This window comes from Pseudonaja textilis, chromosome Z (assembly GCF_049901715.1).
Source record: "Pseudonaja textilis isolate UNSWEBS1 chromosome Z, rPseTex1.2, whole genome shotgun sequence".
NCBI classification, from domain to species: domain Eukaryota; kingdom Metazoa; phylum Chordata; class Lepidosauria; order Squamata; family Elapidae; genus Pseudonaja; species Pseudonaja textilis.
The window spans coordinates 72,230,609-72,249,801 of record NC_142008.1 but is presented as its reverse complement, the minus strand read 5'-3'; the positions used below and the strand labels follow the sequence as shown (position 1 = coordinate 72,249,801).

The window sequence follows — 19,193 nt, the reverse complement described above, 5'->3', positions numbered from 1 at the left end:
ATGGTGGAAGGGGACACCTTGTGGCCTAAGGACTTGGGCTGGAAGGAGAGAAATAAAGACTCTGACCTTCTAAAGGGTTGCGTGCGGTTAATGTATATGCGGAGGGCCCGCCTGACATCTAGGGTGTGCCATTGTTTCTCCCTTTCCCGCAAAGGATGGGGACAAAAGTTCGGGAGTGTAAGCTCCTGAGCCCTGTGGAAGGCTGAATTGACCTTGGGCAAGAAGGTCGGGTCGGGCGTAGAACCACCCGATCGAATGGAAGATACAGAGGTCCTTTCTCACCGAAAGGGCAGCAATCTCCGAAATTCGGCGAGCCGAGGTAATTGCCACCAGGAATACTACCTTAAAGGTCAAAATTTGGAGAGAGGATTCTCTAATGGGTTCAAAGGCGGTTTGGTGAGGGCCACCAGGACCTTGTTAAGGTCCCAAGTGGGGTACCGGTGCACAACAGGGGACGGAGGTTAGTAGCCCCCTTAGGGAAGGCCCTGATACGGGGATGGTGAGAGAGGGGACCCAGATTGTCGCCGGAGACGACAGTTGAGAGGGCCGCTACCTGGCGTCTCAGGGTATTAGGTGAGAGACCTTTTTGAGCCCATCCTGGAGAAAATTCAAAATCTGGGCCACCGAAGGCGAGAGCGGGTTGACCATGGATGAATGGCACCACCTGCAGAAGCTGACCCAGGTGGCATCGTATATCCGATTGGTTGAAGGCCGTCTGGCGGTCAGGATCGTGTTAATGACCTGGTCAGATAAATTCTCCTTCCTCAACTTTTCCCGCTCAACCTCCACACGGTTAGTTGGAGCCATTGGGGCTCCGGATGTCGAATGGGCCCCTGAGACAGGGAGATCCTGTCCGGAGGGATTCTCCACGGGGAGACACCGAGAGGTTGCGGAGGTCTGCAAACCATGGTCGCCTGGGCCAATAGGGGGCCACCAAAATCAGATCTGCCTTCTCCTGGATCAGTTTCTGAATGACCCTGGGAAGCAAAGCTAACGGGGGGGGAAGGTGTACAGGAGTCCGGGGGGGCCACGGACAGCGAAGTGCGTCATGATTCTCGGCCCCGGGGGAAGGGAATCTGGAGAAGAACCGAGGGAGCTGGGAGTTGCAGGGGGATGCAAAGAGGTCCACTAACGGGAGACCGAAGATCATGGTCACCTCCCTGAAAAGGGATGGATGAATGCGCCACTCGGACTGGTCCACGGTGGCCCTGCTTAACCAGTCCGCTCGGGTGTTTGAGGCCCCCGAAATGTGTTCTGCTTTGATCGAGAGGAGGTGACACTCTGCCCAACGGCAGAGTCTCTCGGCCTCTCTCATCAACCGAATAGACTGGGTCCCGCCTTGCCTGTTGACATGGGCCTTGGCGGTAACGTCCGTGAGAATAAGGACGTGCCGCCCGCATACCTGAGGCAGGAAGTGGCGGAGGGCCAGGTGGATGGCGTGGAGCTCCAGACAGTTTATGCTGCAGGCACGCTCTGCATGGGACCATTTGTCCTGTGTTGTAAGGGACTGGAAGTGAGCGCCCCAGCCGCTCAGGCTGGCGTCTGTGGTGATGACGAGACGCTGGGGATCTTTGAAGAGATGACCCCTGTTGATGGCAGGGTTGGTCCACCAGAGGAGAGACGAGAGGACCTTTGGAGGTACCTTGATGGAGGATTTTGAGTTGCTTCTGCCAGACCTTTGAAACGGAAGCAGGAGCCACTGCAGGGACCTGGTATGAAGACGGGCCCAAGGAATAATAGAGATGCATGAAAGCATTTTTCCCAGTAATTTAGATAAATCTAACAGAGAAGCCCTCTTTGATCGGCGAATAACCTGAATTGAATTTCGAATACTCTGAAGCCTTTCCAGGAAAGGAACACTTTTTCTGCACCGTGTCAATGATGGCCCCCAAGTGGGCAATTCAGGTAGAAAGGACCAGTTGGCTCTTTTTTTGGTTGACCAGGAAACCATGGGCGTGGAGGGCGGAGAGAGTAGTCTTGGTGTCCCGCTCTGCTTGGGATTGTGAATGGGACAGGATGAGGATATCATCCAGATAGCAGTGGAGACGGACCGGGCAGTCCCTTAAGCGAGCTGCCAGGACCGCGAGGATCTTAGTGAAAACTCTGGGAGTGGAGGCTAACCCAAAGGGAAGGGCCACATACTGAAAATGGTGGTGATTGTAACAGAATCTAAGGAATTTAGAGTGTGAAGGCCGAATTGGGATGTGGAGGTATGCCTCAGAGAGGTCTATAGAAGATAGCCAATCTCCTTGCCTGGTACCCTGCAAAATGGATTGGAGGGTGTGCATTTTGAATTTGCGGGGTTTAGGAAGCGGTTGAGCCGCTTGAGGTCCAGGATAGCCTCCATCCTCCCGAGGACTTGGGAACCACGAAGAGGTGGGAATAGAAACCCTGCCTCGCTGGAGAGGGGGGAACTGGCTGGATGGCCTGGATAGAGAGTAAGTGATGGATGGCCGCATCCATTAATTTGCGTTTGGAGGGGTCCCTAGAGGAGGGAGATGACATGAAGAACTCGGGAGGTTGAGAGTTGAACTCCAGAGCGAGTCCAAACCTGATGGAGTCCCTGACCCATCTGTCGGAAGTGGTAGAATCCCACAGGTCGGCGAAATGCCTCAGCCCACCACCAATGGGGGGAAAAGAAAGGATTCATTTGGAGCGCCGGAAGGGTCTCCCCGGAACCCCTGAAGGGACGCTTAAATCCTCCGCCCCTCCTATTTCGATTGCTCGGGTCGGAACGATCCTGGGAATATGATGTTCTATACGAGGGAGGTCTCGGTACCTGGGGGGAAGGGGACTGGTAGAAGGACCGGGAGGATCCTCTTCGAAAGGTCTGAGGGCTCGGGAGTCAGGCCTCCGAAAAAAGAGGAGGAAGGAATTTCTTCTTTCCCCTAGTTTCGGCCAAGAGAGGGTCCAGGGTCGGCCCAAAGAGCTTCTCCCCTCTAATGGGGGTGGAGGCCAGCTTGACCTTATTCTTCACGTCCGCCTGCCATGGTTTGAGCCAGAGCAGGTGGCGGGCAGTGACCTGGGACGCTAACGCCCGGGAGGCGAATTTAACCGAATGGTATGTGGCGTCCGCTGAGAACTCTGCCACCGCTGTGATTTTGGCAATGTCCTGCAGCGCCCGTGTATTGGATGGAGGGATGTGGGCCTTCAGTTGATGGAGCCACCGGATAGAGGACCTGGTAAAGAAGGAGGCTGCGGTGGCCGATCTAATTGCCCAGGCGTCGGCTAGATGAGCCCGCCGCAAGGCCAATTCAGACCTCCTATCCTCGGGTTTGAGGGCCTCCAGTGGGTCACTCGGGGAGGAGAAAGAGGCGAGACCAACAATGGGCTCGTCCCACCTCCGGGGTATTGAGGAGGGAGCAGAAACCCGGTTCGAGGTTAAAGAACCTCTTATCCTGTGTGGATGGGGCCGGAGGAGCCCCGTAAACCCAGTTGGTTGGAAACCAGATCGTGGAAAATGGGAGGAGCGGGAATCACATCCTCGGCCACCACGGGCTGTTTGAACATTGCGTCCTCCAGTTCCTCCCCAGAGGAGTGGGGGACAGGGGGAAGTTGAGTGGCCAGGCCCGATGTGTTCTTGGCCTTAAACAAGATGGACTAAAACATGTGGGGCCTGAATAACCCCACAAAGGAAGGCTGGACGGGGTAAGGCCCTCGTCCTCCGACAACTCTGCTTGCATCGGGTCTAAATCTGAAAAGGGTTCCCCATGGAAGGTGGATCCCCATTCAAGGTGCTCCTCCTCCCTGTATTGGTCTAAAATTTCCATTCCCTCCTCCGGTTCCCTTTCTGGAAGAGGGCTGGCCCCCCGGGAGGGTACCTGACCAGGAGCAGGGTCCAGGGTGGGCATGGACCTAGTTGGCACCGGTTCTTGCGCGGGAACCGTCTGAGGAAGGCTTGATCCGGCCATCTGCTGCATGCCTTGAGCTATCCCCTGTTGAATAGCCTGCTCCATCCAAGTTCTCATGTACTCAGGCATCTCGATCGTGGGTGGGTCCTCCTGTCTCAGGCCAGCGGCCGTGGGAGTGAAGGTTGCTTCAGGCATCCGGCTGGTAGCTGGTCCAGGGTCGTGAGACTCCTGGGATGAGCTGTGCCTGGAGAGAGGGGAACAAACTGGAGTGGGGGGTGCCTGGAAGTAGAAGGGGCGGCTGGGGGTGATGGTTGAGTCACCCTAGAGTGCCTATCGAACTCCCTCTCTAGTGCCTTATGACGCCTTGAGGCGACCCTTTGAGAGGCCTTAGAAGTCTCCTGGGAGGTTTCCTTAGCCTGTCTGCGCACATGATGAGACTTAGATTTCGCCTTCAAAGAATGGCGGGAGTTAGGGTTATCATCTGCCATGGTAAAACAACAGAAGTATCAAAATGAATATATAGAAATATATATATGTGTGTGTGTGTGTGTGTGTACAGGCGGTTGGCACGCCTAGGATACGACCTGGGTAAGGCCGGGTATCCAGAAACTGGCCCGCGCCCCCTTTTGGAATTTGCAATGAATAATCTGAAAATATGACCAAAAAAAAAATTAAAAAAAAAAAAACTGCCACAGATATAGACTTTTAATGTACAATTATATCCCACCAGGATAAGGATCCAGGAAAACACACTGCAGCGACAGTGATGGAAGCTAGGTCTCTCTAAGCAAATCTGAGAGAGAAAAAATGCCAACTGAATGAGATTGGATTACCCATGTAAGGAAATATGAAGATATTCTGTATTAGACTGAATAACAACCTGGCAGTTGGTAAAAGGAAGAGAAGCCAATCAGCCAAATCAACGCCAGCAATACAAGGCCTCAGGCAGCTTCCCCCACTCAGGGAGGGAGTGGCTGCTTTTCTAATTCCCCACCCTGAGATCTGCTGCGAAGCCAACACTTACACCAACCATTAACAGAGTAAAGAGTAAAGAACAGCTTTCTTTTTCCCCTCTGGGAGAGGGAGATAGAGAAATCAGCCCTACTAGGCCTGGGAGCCTAAGCCTAGGGCCAGCAGAACGTCGCAGCAATAGGAGGCCTGCAAAATGTCGCCGGCCATGAGGCAGCACCCAAAATGGCGGCCACCTGGAAATCGAAAGTGAAAGGCAAAGCGGGCGGCTCAGGGTGGGTGCATCCTGCAAGCCACGAGGGCGAGGATGCTGAAATTGGCGTTAGTGGGGGGAAAACCAGTATAAAAAAGGCTCCAGACCTTAGAAAGGCACCAGGACAGCAAGGCAGGAAAAAAAGAAATAAACAGCAGGGGGTAGGGGGGGTGTTAGCACTAAGTGTTGCTAAGCTGCCCGCCCAGTCCCCTGGGGGCGAAAAACGCACACCCCTAAGTCTCAAGACACCCCCAGATGCGCAGAGGCTAAGGAAATAATAAGCTTAAATCAAACCTGAACTGAAATATTATCCTGCTTGAATCAGCCAAAGAGTGGGAAGCACAATCAAAACACACAGCCTAACTCTGCAAAGGCTGGGCATAAACTGGGAGGCTACAAGGGACCATGTGACAGAGGGCGGAGCGTTCCCTAATGATTAAGTCCAGCCTACACAGACGCAGACTGGAGCACCTCCCACTCTCTGGATGATCCGAGCAGCTCGAGGGAGAATAAATAGGTTTCTTGACTTAACAACCATCATCCCCAACCATAGGTTGTTGGAGTGCAGTTCTGCAAGCTACTTCTGCTGACTGCCAGCTGACTGCAATTTGGCAGTTCAAATTTCACCAGGCTCAAGGCTGATTCAACCTTCCATCCTTCTGAGATTCCAATTGTTGGGGGCAATACACTCACTCTGTAAAACCTGCTTAGTAAAGGCACTGTGAAGCGGTATATAAAGTGCTATTGTTATATCCCCAAATTTTTATTTGGCAAAAACTGTCTCGTTTGTTCTATTTATGTTTTTATTCATCAAGAAATTTTGATGTAAAAGTGGATTATTGTTTTTTTTTATTAAAATAAGGTTCAAGTGTTTCTTTAAAAAAAAAGATCCTCAACCATTATTGTTTTTCTCATTCCAGAAATCTAGGACAACTCTAATTACAACAAGAAACTGTCAACACACCTGATAAAACATGATAGGATGTTGGCTACTTAAAATTTTTCTTCTTGAGATTCTTAATATCTTTTTTACTTTTCTGTTTTTCTTATCACCTAGTCTGAGGAAGATTCAGGAGAACAATTTCCAAACTAATTTAGGTAAACTTTATTAAAGTACTCGTCCTATTTTTTATATGACCAACAAAGTAACTTTCCTTATTTGGGAGTAGAAAATGATGCAATTCAGAATTGAGATACGAGCAATTAACCTTCCCGTTCAGGTTTATTTTTAGTCAAAAAAAATAAACAAACAAACTTAGGTCTTAGACGAAGATATATTTGATTTATCTTAGATTCCAACTCCAAGCTGGCAATCCAAGTTTTAACCTATCACGCTGAGTGCAGCAACAATTATAACAGTTATATAGCATATAGTTAATTTATTGATTCACATATGAAATAATTCTAAATAATTGAAAATTTCTACATTTGGTAAAACGGCACTGTATAGATGGTGCTATATAGAAAATTCTCCAATTGTTTATTAAAGCCATTTCAAAACTGTGGTGATAGTGGTGATAACGGAGGAGGAAGAGATTCAAAATAGTTCACCTCGTACAGATGTCAGCAACCCATGGCTCCGAAGTCACATGTGGCTTTTTGGACCCTCTGTTGTGGCACCCTGTCTCATCACTGGCTAGCCCCGCTCCTTGCCTGGCCTTAGAAGGTAATGGCAACAGCGGGGGATGGAGAAGCGGCCGGGGCTGATTCTCCAGCACCTTACTCTTGCTACTTGTTGGTGCTAGGTGTACCTTAAGGCCCTTGTTGGTGCTGGGTATGCCTCACTAATACGAGGACTGGAGTGTGTGTGTGTGTGAGCAAGCTCTCTTTGGGGCTCTTGGCTATTCCTTTTATTTTTTCTTTCTGGAAATCTGAGCTGACTGAAGAACTATCACAAATCTGGGCAGGCAACCCTCCTCCTCCCCCTCGTCCTCTCACAACCCCCTGGTTGGCTGTGGCATGGCTTGGAGGGTGCGCACGCTTGGGGAGACCTCTCTTAAATGAGCAGCCGCCCGCCACCCAACCTGCCCACCCCTTGGCTGGGTCAAAGAGGGAAGCCCCTGCTGCAGCTGGCAATTGTTCCTGGGTTTCAAAAAAGTTGGAGGTATTAAAGGGACATTTCTTGCTTATTTGACTGTGTTGCTTTTGTGACACATCCTGGGTCATCACACAGAGAGGGGGAGAGAGATATATAGAGGGGAAGAGAGAGGGAGAGAGAGATACAGAGAGGAGAAGAGACAGACAGAGAGGGGGGAGAAAGAAGGGGGAGAGAGGGAAAGAGATACAGGGAGAGGGAGGAAGAGAGAGGGGGAGAGAGATACAGAGAGAGTGGGGGAGAGGAGAAGATACAAAGAGAGTAGAAGAGAGGGGCAGAAAGGTAGAAATACAGAGGGCGAGAGAGAGACATAGAGCGAGAAAGGTTTTGTGGCTGGGTAGGCATGCCAGATCATGTGAGTGGGTGGGAGTGACATGAAGTTGGCCATGCCCACCCAGTGGGTTTTTTTCCTGTGGGAAATGGGCCCAAGTGGTTCTTTGAGTGTTTAAAGTTGCAGACCCCTGACCTAGTACAATGCCTAAATAGCTTCAAAATGTATCTGGGGACTACAAAAAGTATTAGTCACAGTCCTCCACACCCCAGAAGAATGACATATTTTGGAGAATATTAAAAGAGGCAAAATATTATATTTCCCCAAAGAAGAAATTGAGAAAATCTTAACAAAGGCAGAAAGTAGCCTCCAGCAGATGCCTGAAGTCTTTAGAGATTGATATTTTGTGCCCATTAAGATATCAGTCAAATCTATTCATAAACAAACAGCTCCAGCTCCAGATGATGGTATTAAGAAGGACAGGGCCTGACCTTAACCCCATTCATTGAGATAAGTGGAAATAATATAGGTCCATTAAGAAAGGCAGACTAGAGGCAATAGATAACAGGATAAAAATCAACTACATGTGCCTGACAGAATTGAGACCAAGGAAGCCGATAATTAAAACCTATCATGAGCCTTTGCAAAACAAGTAAAATCAATCAAATAATAAAAGGACACAAAACAAACCTCAAAATTGCAAAATACTGTAAACTGTATAAAAATCCTTGTATCCATTCCAGAACTGCCTGCTGTGGTTGTTCTGCTCATTAATAAACAAAGTCCTTATTTCCAATCAGCCTCCATTTTATTTCCAGTACCTTTCTCCTGGATTGGAACCGGATTGGATTTTTCTTCCAACAGTATCAAAATGTATGCATGTGCAGACATTCATACCAATATTTATTTATTTATTTGTTTATTTATTTATTTTGTCAAAAGCTTACAATACAATAGAAATAAGAATAAACATAAGTTTAAATATAAGAAATAGGAACTAATAATTGGGGACAATAGGACAGGGACAGTAGGCACGATTATGCGCTTATGCACACCCCTTACAGAGCTCTTAGGAATGGAGTGAGGTCAACAGAGGTTAATTTGAGGGTGAAGGAGTGGGGGTTTGAGGAGGTGACAACAGAATCAGGTAGTGAGTTCCAGACATTGACCACTCCGTTGTTGAAATCATACTTCCTGCAATCAAGTTTGGAGTGGTTTACATTAAGTGCATATCTGTTGTGTGCTCTTGTGTTGTTGTGGTTAAAGCTGAAATATTCATCAACTGGTAAGACATTGTAACATATGATTTTATGTAGTGTGCTTAAGTCCAATTTTAGCCAGCATAGATCAAGGTTGTCTAAGCCTAAAATCTCAAGTCTGGTGGTGTAGGGTGTTCTGTGGCAATCAGAGGAATGTAGTACTCTTGTGGTAAAATACTTCTGGACTTGCTCAATTGTATTTATGTCTGATATACTGTGCAGATTCCAGACAGCAGAGCTGAATTCAAGCAAAGGTTTCAGAGCTGAGTTCTAGCAAAGGTTTTGAATGCCCTAGTTTACAAATCAGTATTACCAGAGGAGAAGCTTCATAAAATTAAATTTATAACTCTTAAAGCCTTTTTGGCAATACTATTGCAGTAAGCTTTGGTGCTTAGGTCGTTCGATATGAGAATTCCAAGGTCCTTAACAGAGTGAGGGTCATCAACAAAGTCATATCCGCCTAGCTTGTATTTGGTATATAGATTTTTTTTTCCAATGTGTAGGACAGAGCATTTGTTGGTTGAGATTTGGAGTTGCCAACTGTTAGACCATTCAGACACATAATCAAGGTCTTTTTGAAGGATGGTAGCATTGATGGTGGTGTTGAATAGTTTTACATCATCAGTGAAGAGGACGCAGTTGCTAATAAGGTGATCACAAAGTCATTTGTATAGAGTGCTGGTCCTAGATCACTCCCTTGGGGGACACTGCTGATAACTGGTGCAGGGTTTAATAGAGCTTTTCCTATTTTTACTATTTGTTGACTGTTTGACAGGAAGGTAGTAATCCACTTGTGAAGGGATCCGGAAATGCCATAAGAATTTAATTTTAATAGTAGTTTGTCATGTAACACTGAGTCAAAGGCTTTGCAGAAGTCAATGTAAATTACATCTATTGCTTTATCCTGGTCAAGTAGTGTAGTGAGTCCATATGTTTTTGCAATGTAGAAGTTGCAAATTGCAGGACAATTTTTTTCTGAAACCAAATTGTTTATTGGAGAGTAAGTTGTTTGACTCTAGGTGGAAGGTAATGCATTGATTAATAATTGATTCCTTAACTTTGCAGATTGGTCTGTAGTTTTCAACCAGGCAGGGGCCCTGCCAGGCAGCTGGTTTGGATCGGTTCTTGCATCTGGGTAGAGAAAATTTTGACTGATTTGGAGAACTGGTAAGGAAAATTTTGACAGGCCCCTTCCATCCGCCCCCGCTCTTACCTCTCACCTCTCCTATATTCTGTTGTTTCTTAACTCAGCTGATTTGTGCAGCAGAGTGGATTGCCATGCCACAGCTGAACTAAGAAACAGCTGATGGTTGATGTTGCTGTTATTTGCACGTGTGAATCATACATTCGGTGCACCCCGGGGAAGCTGATGGTCACTGTTTGTCCCATTTGTGTGCGTGTGAAGCAGGGGGCAGGAAGCAGAAAAGTTCGCCCAAGTCCTTCTTTTTATTTTGTCAGCCCAAGGGCAGAGGCGGGGGGGAAGATACATATGTGGGCAATCGCCCTGTCTCTTCAGCATTGGTCATGTGACTGACTGGGTGTGGCCAACTCAACATCACTCACAGCAAGGTGCTGTCCCATCTTGCCATGAGTGACATCGAGTTGGCCACTCCCACCAGTCACATGACCACCTAGCTACACCCACCAAGCCATGCCCACAGAACCAGTGGTGGTAAATTTTGAATCCCACCACTGTTCCTAGCAATGTTTTATAACCACAGCTTGAAATCTAAGCTTTAGTGTTTACAATAAAGAATATAGTTGTTTTTATATATCCACTGATTTTAGTTGAACTTCTTTAACTAATCTAAAGGTTTCATGTGGCTTTAAATCCCTCATTCGAGGACTTATGTCATCAATAATTGTAGGACCCAAATCTATTAGTTAACTGTTTTGTCTGCAAACAATGACTGATATATATTTACCTTCTTTAATACTAAAATAACAAGCATAGTTTATTAGTATCACTATTTTTTTCTAGAAAATGTATATGGGGAAGATGAAGGAAACTGGCTTGGAATACAATGGCACATCTCTTCATATTTTCCCATTCTGCTTTTTCAATGAAAAGCAATCAAGGAGCCTACATTAATATAGGGAGAGGGGGAACCAGATTATTCAATCTGGCTATCTACACTGCCACATCCCTAAAAGGTTAAGTAATACAATTTCTTTAATTTTCCTTAGGAATTACATAAGGAAATTACATGTGTATTATTCAATTCAGTTCAGGATCTCTTTCATCAGACCCACAGACCTTGCTTCTATCTATTCTAATAATTTCTCTTCTCATCTTTGCTCAACTGAGACAGGAAAAAGAAGGTATTGTGCTACATAATATTTCCCAGTCTTCTTGCACTTAGTACTGTATATTCTGCTTACATAAAGGGAATTCCCTTAATCCAGTTAATGCCAATAACCCATAGCTAAAGGTGCTTTGAAATTTCATTGATCTGTTATCACAGAAGCCCCCGCCCCTGCTCTGTTTTTGCTGACAGAGAGCTATCAAAACAAACTAAAAATGAAAGGACAGGAAGGGAGAAAGGGAAAGTGGAAAGACAAACAAAAAGAAGGAAAGATAGGAAGAGAGCAAGCAAGGAGAAATAAGGAAAGAGGAGAATGAAGAATGAAGGGGGAAGAAAAAAGAAGAAAAGGAAGGAAGGAAGGAAGGAAGGAAGGAAGGTTGGTTATAATGAGTGAGGGAGGGTCTCAAGGAAGTCCTGCCTTAGCATTTGGCCACCACAGTCCTGTGTCATGCCCACCCTGGCCACCCTGGCCCTCTGATGCAACCCTGATGCAGCCCTCAATTAAATCGAGTTTGACATCCCTGATCTAATACTTTGGCCAAGCCATAACTTTCTCGTTTATCTTATGAGATAAATGACAGATTATCATTTCCAATTATACTATTATAATAAAATTACACAATAGGCCTATCTGGGATATTCTGAGGAATTCTTAAGTATGGCTTCAGAAACAAGGATTTTGCACTGGGTTTTGCAAATAATGCAGAAATACCTTCTGTAAAGATGAAAAATCTGAACACTACTACATTAAATTATGAACTGAATTTAGTCCTAAGGATACAGAACATATTTAATTGGTCCATTTTCTAATGTAAATGCTTATATTTAAAAAGTTCTTTTAAATTCTCAGAAACAGATGGAGCAATAATCAAAAGAATAAAGAATTGCTTAGAAATTAGAAAATTACTGGTCTAATATGCAATCTCCTCTGTGGCATGGATAAGGGCACAAACATTTAATGTGAAACTGGTTCAAAAGTTTTGGATGAAAGTAGGCAATATTATTTAGAAAAATGAGATGTTACTGATAGCAAAGAGAAATGAAGCAGTGAAACTGAGAAACTAACCAGCTTTTGGTAGAAATTTTTTTTTATAGAACAGAATAAAGTGAAATCCTAGCAGCACAATAATTTTAAAAAGTGTGAGAATGGAAAAGCATCAACATCTGCACTTGATGCTAAATTTTGAACTAAATGAGACCTCTAGGATCTGTATACTCATATAAAAAAACTTCACAGAGTGGGTCAATTCTATAAGATAAGGATTCCAAGAAAGCCAATGAGATGGGAAAGTTTGCATAATGATCTTCCATACAAACAGCTAAAGTATTCCTGCTATCATTTATTCCAGACTCTTTACTTTTGACCTGAGTCTTCAGTGTTATGATGCAATACTAATATACCTCAAAAGCAAAGGTCCTCAAACTAGAGCCCATCCCACTGAAGCCATTAATTTGGTCCACGCAGGAGACTGCCCCACTTACCGCTGGCTCACCCTTCGGCCAAGCGCAGGACTTACCTTTGTGAGCTCCTCAGGCTGGAACTGAAAGGTAAAGCCAACAATTTTGGCCTGAAGAGAGGTTATGCACAGATGCCCTGGGAGGATGAAAGTGGGTCATTTTAGCCCTTATTACAGAGAGATTCTGAAGGTGGGAGAGGTAAAAAATGGGGCGCACGGAGAGAGAGAGGCCAGTCACAGAGAAAGAGACAGAGAGACTTGTTGATCGTAAGTTCCTTGGTGCCGAGAAGAATTGCTACAAAACTGAGTTTCCTGAAGTGGACCACTAGACTTCTAAACAACTAAAAAAATCTAGTAAAAAAAAAGTCAACCAAAAGAGCAATATGGAAACAAAAGGAGCAAAACAAATTAAAGTTTAATTTATGTGCATTGTTTAATGGACTGTTAAGTTGGCCATGCCCACCCAGTCACATGACCACTAGTCATGCCCACCCAGCCTGTCTGCCCCCTCCAACAGTCTGAGGGACTGTGAATTGACCCCCGTTTAAAAAGTTTGAGGGCCCCTGCTCAAGAACAGCTTGCATCATCAATATTAGTCATTAAAGTACCAAATGTTTTAATATGAAATTCAAGGCTTCTAGCATAATAAAATGCTTTTTTGAACTCTTAAGCCTAGCATAATATTGCTGATTCTTGAAGAGAATAGATCAAAACAGCATCCCACAAGCTTATTTGTTGTTATGAGAATGAAGATCTCAATGTCCAAACTCAGTGAAGGAAATATCATTAAGGCAATTAATGCCTGGGGAATTCCAGTCATATAAATATTGGATTGGACCCAAACAGAAGTAGAAAGCCTGGATAAGATATATCAGAAAAATAAAATCAATGAAACTATGCCCTTCATCCATACAATGATATTGCCAGACTACTGAGATGTGGAATGTTGCAAGTTGGGAAAAAAGGCACTAGAAGACTATCTGAAGAATAGTGAAGATGCATTGAAGCTACTATTACTTTATGGTAATAAAGGCTTAATGAATATCAAACAGATCAAATTGACTAAAAGATTAAATGAAAAACAAACAAAGAGAGAGAGAGAGAGAGAGAGAGAGAAAAGAAAGAAAGAAAGAAAGAAAGAAAGAAAGAAAGAAAGAAAGAAAGAGAGTCCATTTTCCAGTGAAGCATCAGAGATTTATATACTACCACACTATCACCTCTTACAATACTAGACAACACAGTATCAACAATAGGGACCTTCAAATTTCTAGGTTCAATCATATCACAAGACCAAAAATGGATACCTAACATTAAAAATGTCATCAAAAAAGCACAACAAAGAAAGTTCTTTCTGCACCAACTCAGAAAGCTCAAACTGCCCAAGGAGCTGCTGATACAGTTCTACAGAGGAATTATTGAGTCTGTCATCTGCACCTCTATAACTGTCTGGTTTGGTTCTGCAATCTAACAAGACAGACACAAACTTCAGAAAAAGGACTGCAGAAAAAACAATTACTACCAACCTTCCTTCCATTGAGGACCTAAATACTGCAGAGTTTAAAAAGGGCTGTGAAAATATTTACAGACCCCCTCACATCCTGGACATAAACTGTTTCAACTCCTACCCTCAAAACTATGTTATAGAGCACTGCACGCCAGAACAACTAGACACAAGAACATTTTTTCCCTGAACCCCATCACTCTGCTAAACAAATAATTCCCTCAATACTGTCAAACTATTTACTAAGTCTGCATTATTAGTTACTATTAATCCTCCCATCCTTCCTTTCACGCATCTCCTCCCACTTATGACTGTATGACTGTAACCTTGTTGCTTGTATCCTAACTATTTTTATTGACTGTTTCCTAGTATGATTTGATTGTTTATTGTACCCTACAACTATTATTAAGTGTTGTACCTTATGATTCTTGACTCTTGATGAATGTATGTTTTCTTTTATGTACACAGAGAGCATATTCACCAAGACAAATTCCTTGTGTGTCCAATCACACTTGGCCAATAAAGAATTATATTCTATCCTATCCTATCCTATCCTATCCTATCCTATCCTATTCTAGCATCAGTGATTTCCCAAAGCAGCATAATCCTTTCTGCAACTGAAAGGCATTAGGTTAAATCATCATCATTTGCCATACAATTTAATGTTTCATGTGCTAAATAAATATGTTTTCATTCAGTTCACTACAAAGCAAAATTCATAGAAACCCTGGGATGTTAATGAAACTGAGCCAGCAATGTGCAGCAGCAGCCAAAAAAGCTAATGCAATCCTAAATTGCATTAACAGAGGGATACAATCGAGATCAAGTGAGGTACTAATACCACTCTATAAATCCTTAGTAAGACTACACCTAGAGTACTACATCCAGTTGGGGTCACCACATTATAAAAAAGATCTTGAGACTCTAGAAAAAGTGCAGAGAAGAGCAACCAGGATGATTAGGGGACTGGAAACTAAGGCATACAAAGAACGGTTACAGGAACTGGGCTTGGCTGGTCTAATAAAGAGAAGGACAGGGGAGACATGATAGCAGTCTTTCAATATTTGAGGGGCTGCCACAGAGAGGAAGGGGTCAAGCTATTTTCTAAAGTGCCTGTAAGCCAGACAAGGAATAATATGGAAACTGAACAAGGAGAGATTTAATCTGGAAATAAGGAGAAAGTTTCTGACAGTGAGAACAATCAACCAATGGAACAGCTTTCCCTCGGAAGTTGTGGGAGCACAATCACCTGAGACCTTCAAGAAGAGATTGGACTGCCATTTGTCAGAAATGGTGTCGGGTCTCCCGCTTGGGTGGGGGGTTGGACTAGATGACCTGTAAGGTCCTTTCCAACTCTGATTATCTGTTATCCGTTATCTAACAGGCTATTGTACAGTCAGGTTTTCTTCCCAACAAGGAGAGGATCACGCTGCAACTAAATTAAACACTCCTTGCAGGAATTTACAGATGTTTTTAATTCCCTGCTAATACTTAAATATCAGGAAGGTATTTGAGAGTTTCTTCAAAACCAAACTGTCATCTTAGTTAGAAAGTGGAAGAGGTGGGATTATCTTATGCAATTATTTTAAATATTTTCTTAAATAAATTAACAAATGTTTAAGGAATAAACTTTGCAAAGATGGCAGAAATTAAAAGTAAAGATAGAAGTTACTATTACACAAACTATTCAATTTTTAAAAATCTGCCAAAAGCCAAAATAGAACAATAGAACCACATGGGTTTGTGCACAGGAACTGTTCCATAATATTGTATCACTAAAGACAATGAAATATCATTTCCATCTTTTTTGCATAATTTTCTCTCTAAAAAAATAAAACACAATTACTCTCTAGGGCCAACTATCAGCAAGATACCAGATCCAAATTCAAATAGTTTGGGTGAGAAACATCCAAAAAAGTCAAAAGGCAGATTGCACGTGCAAAAACAAAAGCCATCTAAGTAGCTTCTTGATCATTCCCACCATATATTTAAAGAGATATCACTACTCTGCACTCATTTGGTACACAGATCCTCAACGTAATAAATGTGGTGAGTTAAAAATTACTTCCAGGTAACCATAAAAATGTATGTGTCAATATGTCCATGTCATGTTCCTATTTAAGTATTTGCTTTTTCACTCTTCCTAAAACAGGGAAAAACACATAGGGACGCTAGAATAGTAACAAAAAGTGGTCAAGAAAAACTAGCTGAACCTTCTTCCTTTAATTTCTGGAAAGAACAATTTCACAACAGTCTCTAAGTTCAAATCATGCATTTAATTTGCTCCCAAAGTCCTATGTACTATGACCTGACCTATGAATAGTCCTGGTTGCTCAGTTCCATCCAGCCTTAGGGCATGTCAAGTTAAGTCAGAATTTATCCTTGTGTCTTAGCTTCCTGAAATCTAAATATGGCCCTGAGCATAAGCTTTTTTGCATAATTACCACTTATCCTTATTTTTCTGAAATTGCAAATAGAGCTTTTTAGCACATCTCTAAAATCTTTCTAATGATAGATAACCTGATGAATTTAACTTACATAATTCAGCTTTTGAGAGAAATGTATAAGAATAGAATTAAGAAAGTAACCAAAACAAGTACAGCAAACCTGAGCATTTGTTGCAACTCACAGAAGCGCAGTCATGAGAACAGATGAGTTAACCTCACCTTTAATAGGCATAATGGCCACACCCTCACAGCTATTCCTATGGGGGAAAGACACTTCCATGCCAAATGTGCACTTCTAGCAGCAGGCTCTTCAGATATATGGATTATATACACACAGCTTTTAATATAAAGAGCTTTTAATGGGCTGGCCCATTTAGGACTCAGCCTCTTTAGGAAGTTTAAAACATACCATGTAATTGTGATCTTCCCCATAAAAAGTACTTTAAATAGAGATTCTTTCATAACTGGCACAGCTATTAGAGACTCAAAAAGCTTATGTGATACACCTCTTCAACACTTAGTTATCCTTGTGCTCTTTATAAACCAAAGTGTATAACAAGAAAAAGAAAAATAATTGGGGAGAAGTAGGGGAGGGGATAATTTCATATTGAAATTTAATTTAGTTATAGACAAGACGCATAGTTAAAACTCATTGTTTAAGACCAAGATGTGCATTGCAGGAAATTTGGAAAAAAACAGCAAATCAATCATGCAAAGGAAACTGGAATCTTAACCAAAGCCTTACTTTTTCTTGAATTTAGTGGAGAAAAATTGCCTCAAAACATTAAGTAGCCCTTTCTATGCTTCATTACATTTCCCAGAGCTACTTTTCAGGGAGAAAAAGAAGTATTCCTTGGAAAATAACATACATATAAAATCTGGTCTGAGATAACAAACCATATGTGAGCTGAGTAACTTCAGACTTTACCAAGCACTCCCTCATACAAAAGAGAAAGCATTGTTGGCACAAAGAATCCTTTTCTTTCAAATCCTGGGTACAGGTTTAAGAAATATTTTGGTGTCTCCCTCAACTTGGCTGTCTATCTTGATTCTAATCTCTGCAAACCTCAGAAGTCACTCCCTCCATAAGGCTGCTGTGTAGAACATTTCAAATGATGAAAAGAGGTGATTTGCATTTACAGAGGCCATTTTTGGCCCTTTCAACTTACCTCCAGGAATAAGAGCAATACTAATATTCCCTGCCGAAAAGGGCTCATTTCTCCTTTTTTCCCTCCGTCCAGGGTCCCTCTTTTTGCCTGGTTTTCTCAGATGCACTTGGAAGCTGTCAGTAGGAGCGGCATTCCCTCCAGGATGCCGTCTTTAAAAGGTTGAAAAAGGAAGAGATCAAGAACAGGATAGGGGTGAGGCGTGGTGGTTGCAAAAGACCCCAAGTGGTCTGGTGAGGAGAGAAAGGCGGAGCAAAGACCAAAGAGACAAACGGATCCTCGCTCCTTTGCTTGGCTTTGAAATGGAAAGTATCGTTCACTTTCCAGGTGAGACGAAAAGAAATTGATTGGAGCTCCGGATTTCCACAATCGCTGGAAAACGCCTCTTATTTAACTACCAATCACGGCATGTCTCCCGTAATTGATGCCTCCGGACGTCGATCCTGCTCCGGGAGGGCTTCCAGTGACCAGGACGGGTGGGAGGGCTATATAAGCAGCACAAAGAGAGGCCGCAACGCAGTTGGCGGAAACGGAATGAATAGCAGGGTAGGTTTGTAGGGTGGAAAGTCCCCGCCCAGGGACCGCCTGCAGACTTTGCTAAGCAATAGCTATTTCTTTCGCCCACAGGACTGCCTCCCACTACTTAGGTAGGAAGAGCGGGCGGCAACCAGGGCTCGGGAGAAAGGCGAGCTAGCCCAGAATGCAGAGCTAAAGAGCAGCAAAAGAAGAAGTCGGGAAATGAGTCGACGGCGGACTGGTGGGGAAGGAGACCTTTGTTGTGCCGATTAGTTCATCTCTACCATTTCTCCTACGTGGTTATTTACAAAGTGAATGAATGAATTTTTTATTGGCCAAGTATGATTAGACACACAAGGAATTTGTCTTGGTGCATATGCTCTCTGTACATAAAAAGATACATTCGTCAAGAATCAAGTGATGGGAAGCTGAGAAATTTCTAGCTACATATATGTTAATTCTTATCATATACTACAATAAAACTCCAGAAGCTGGGAGGATACTTCTTGCTAGGTAGGTAACAGGTGTTTGTAGTGTTTTAAAAAGCAAAATGAAAATATCAAGCTACACACACACACACACACACACACACACAAAATTTGATACTATGTAAATCTGCTTTCCAGTCCCAACCATGAACCTTCTTAAAGGCACTTGAGTCCATGGAATTGGATGGATAATACATTAAAGAACTTTGTTTCATATGACATGCAGCTTTACATGCTCTTCACATGCCAAGTCAAGATGTGATGGAAGTTGTAACCCAGGATTAGAAAGCTGTGGAGGGCTGAATGGATAGAAAGAAGTTCAGACTTAATCCCAGCAAGATGGAGTTGCTGTTGTCCAGAAGGATCTTGGCTCAGATCAAGCTCTGTTACTGACTAGATGAGGTTGCTCTCTCCTTGAAGGAACATGTTCTGAATTTAGAGATCCCCTGGATTCTGAACTTCTGGTGAAGTAGCAGTCAAGACAATCTTTTCCCCTTTCAGGATGTTACGGCCCCACCTGGATCCTAAAATCTGGCAAATGTTAATTCCCATCCTCATAGCCACACAATAGAATTCCTGTCGCATATTCTATGGAGAGCCAATCTGATATAGTG

General features: G+C 43.5%; 1 protein-coding gene across 1 annotated transcript in view; it reads right to left on the bottom strand.

Moving 5' to 3' along the window:
• Positions 1-18,118, bottom strand: part of VOPP1 (VOPP1 WW domain binding protein) — a 60,478-nt gene extending 42,360 nt beyond the window's left edge. The window contains exon 1 of the mRNA XM_026702289.2: positions 17,579-18,118. Coding sequence (XP_026558074.1) covers positions 17,579-17,626 — 48 coding nt within the window. The 5' untranslated portion in view covers positions 17,627-18,118. The remainder of the gene's footprint in view (positions 1-17,578) is intronic.
• Positions 18,119-19,193: the final 1,075 nt, after the last annotated feature.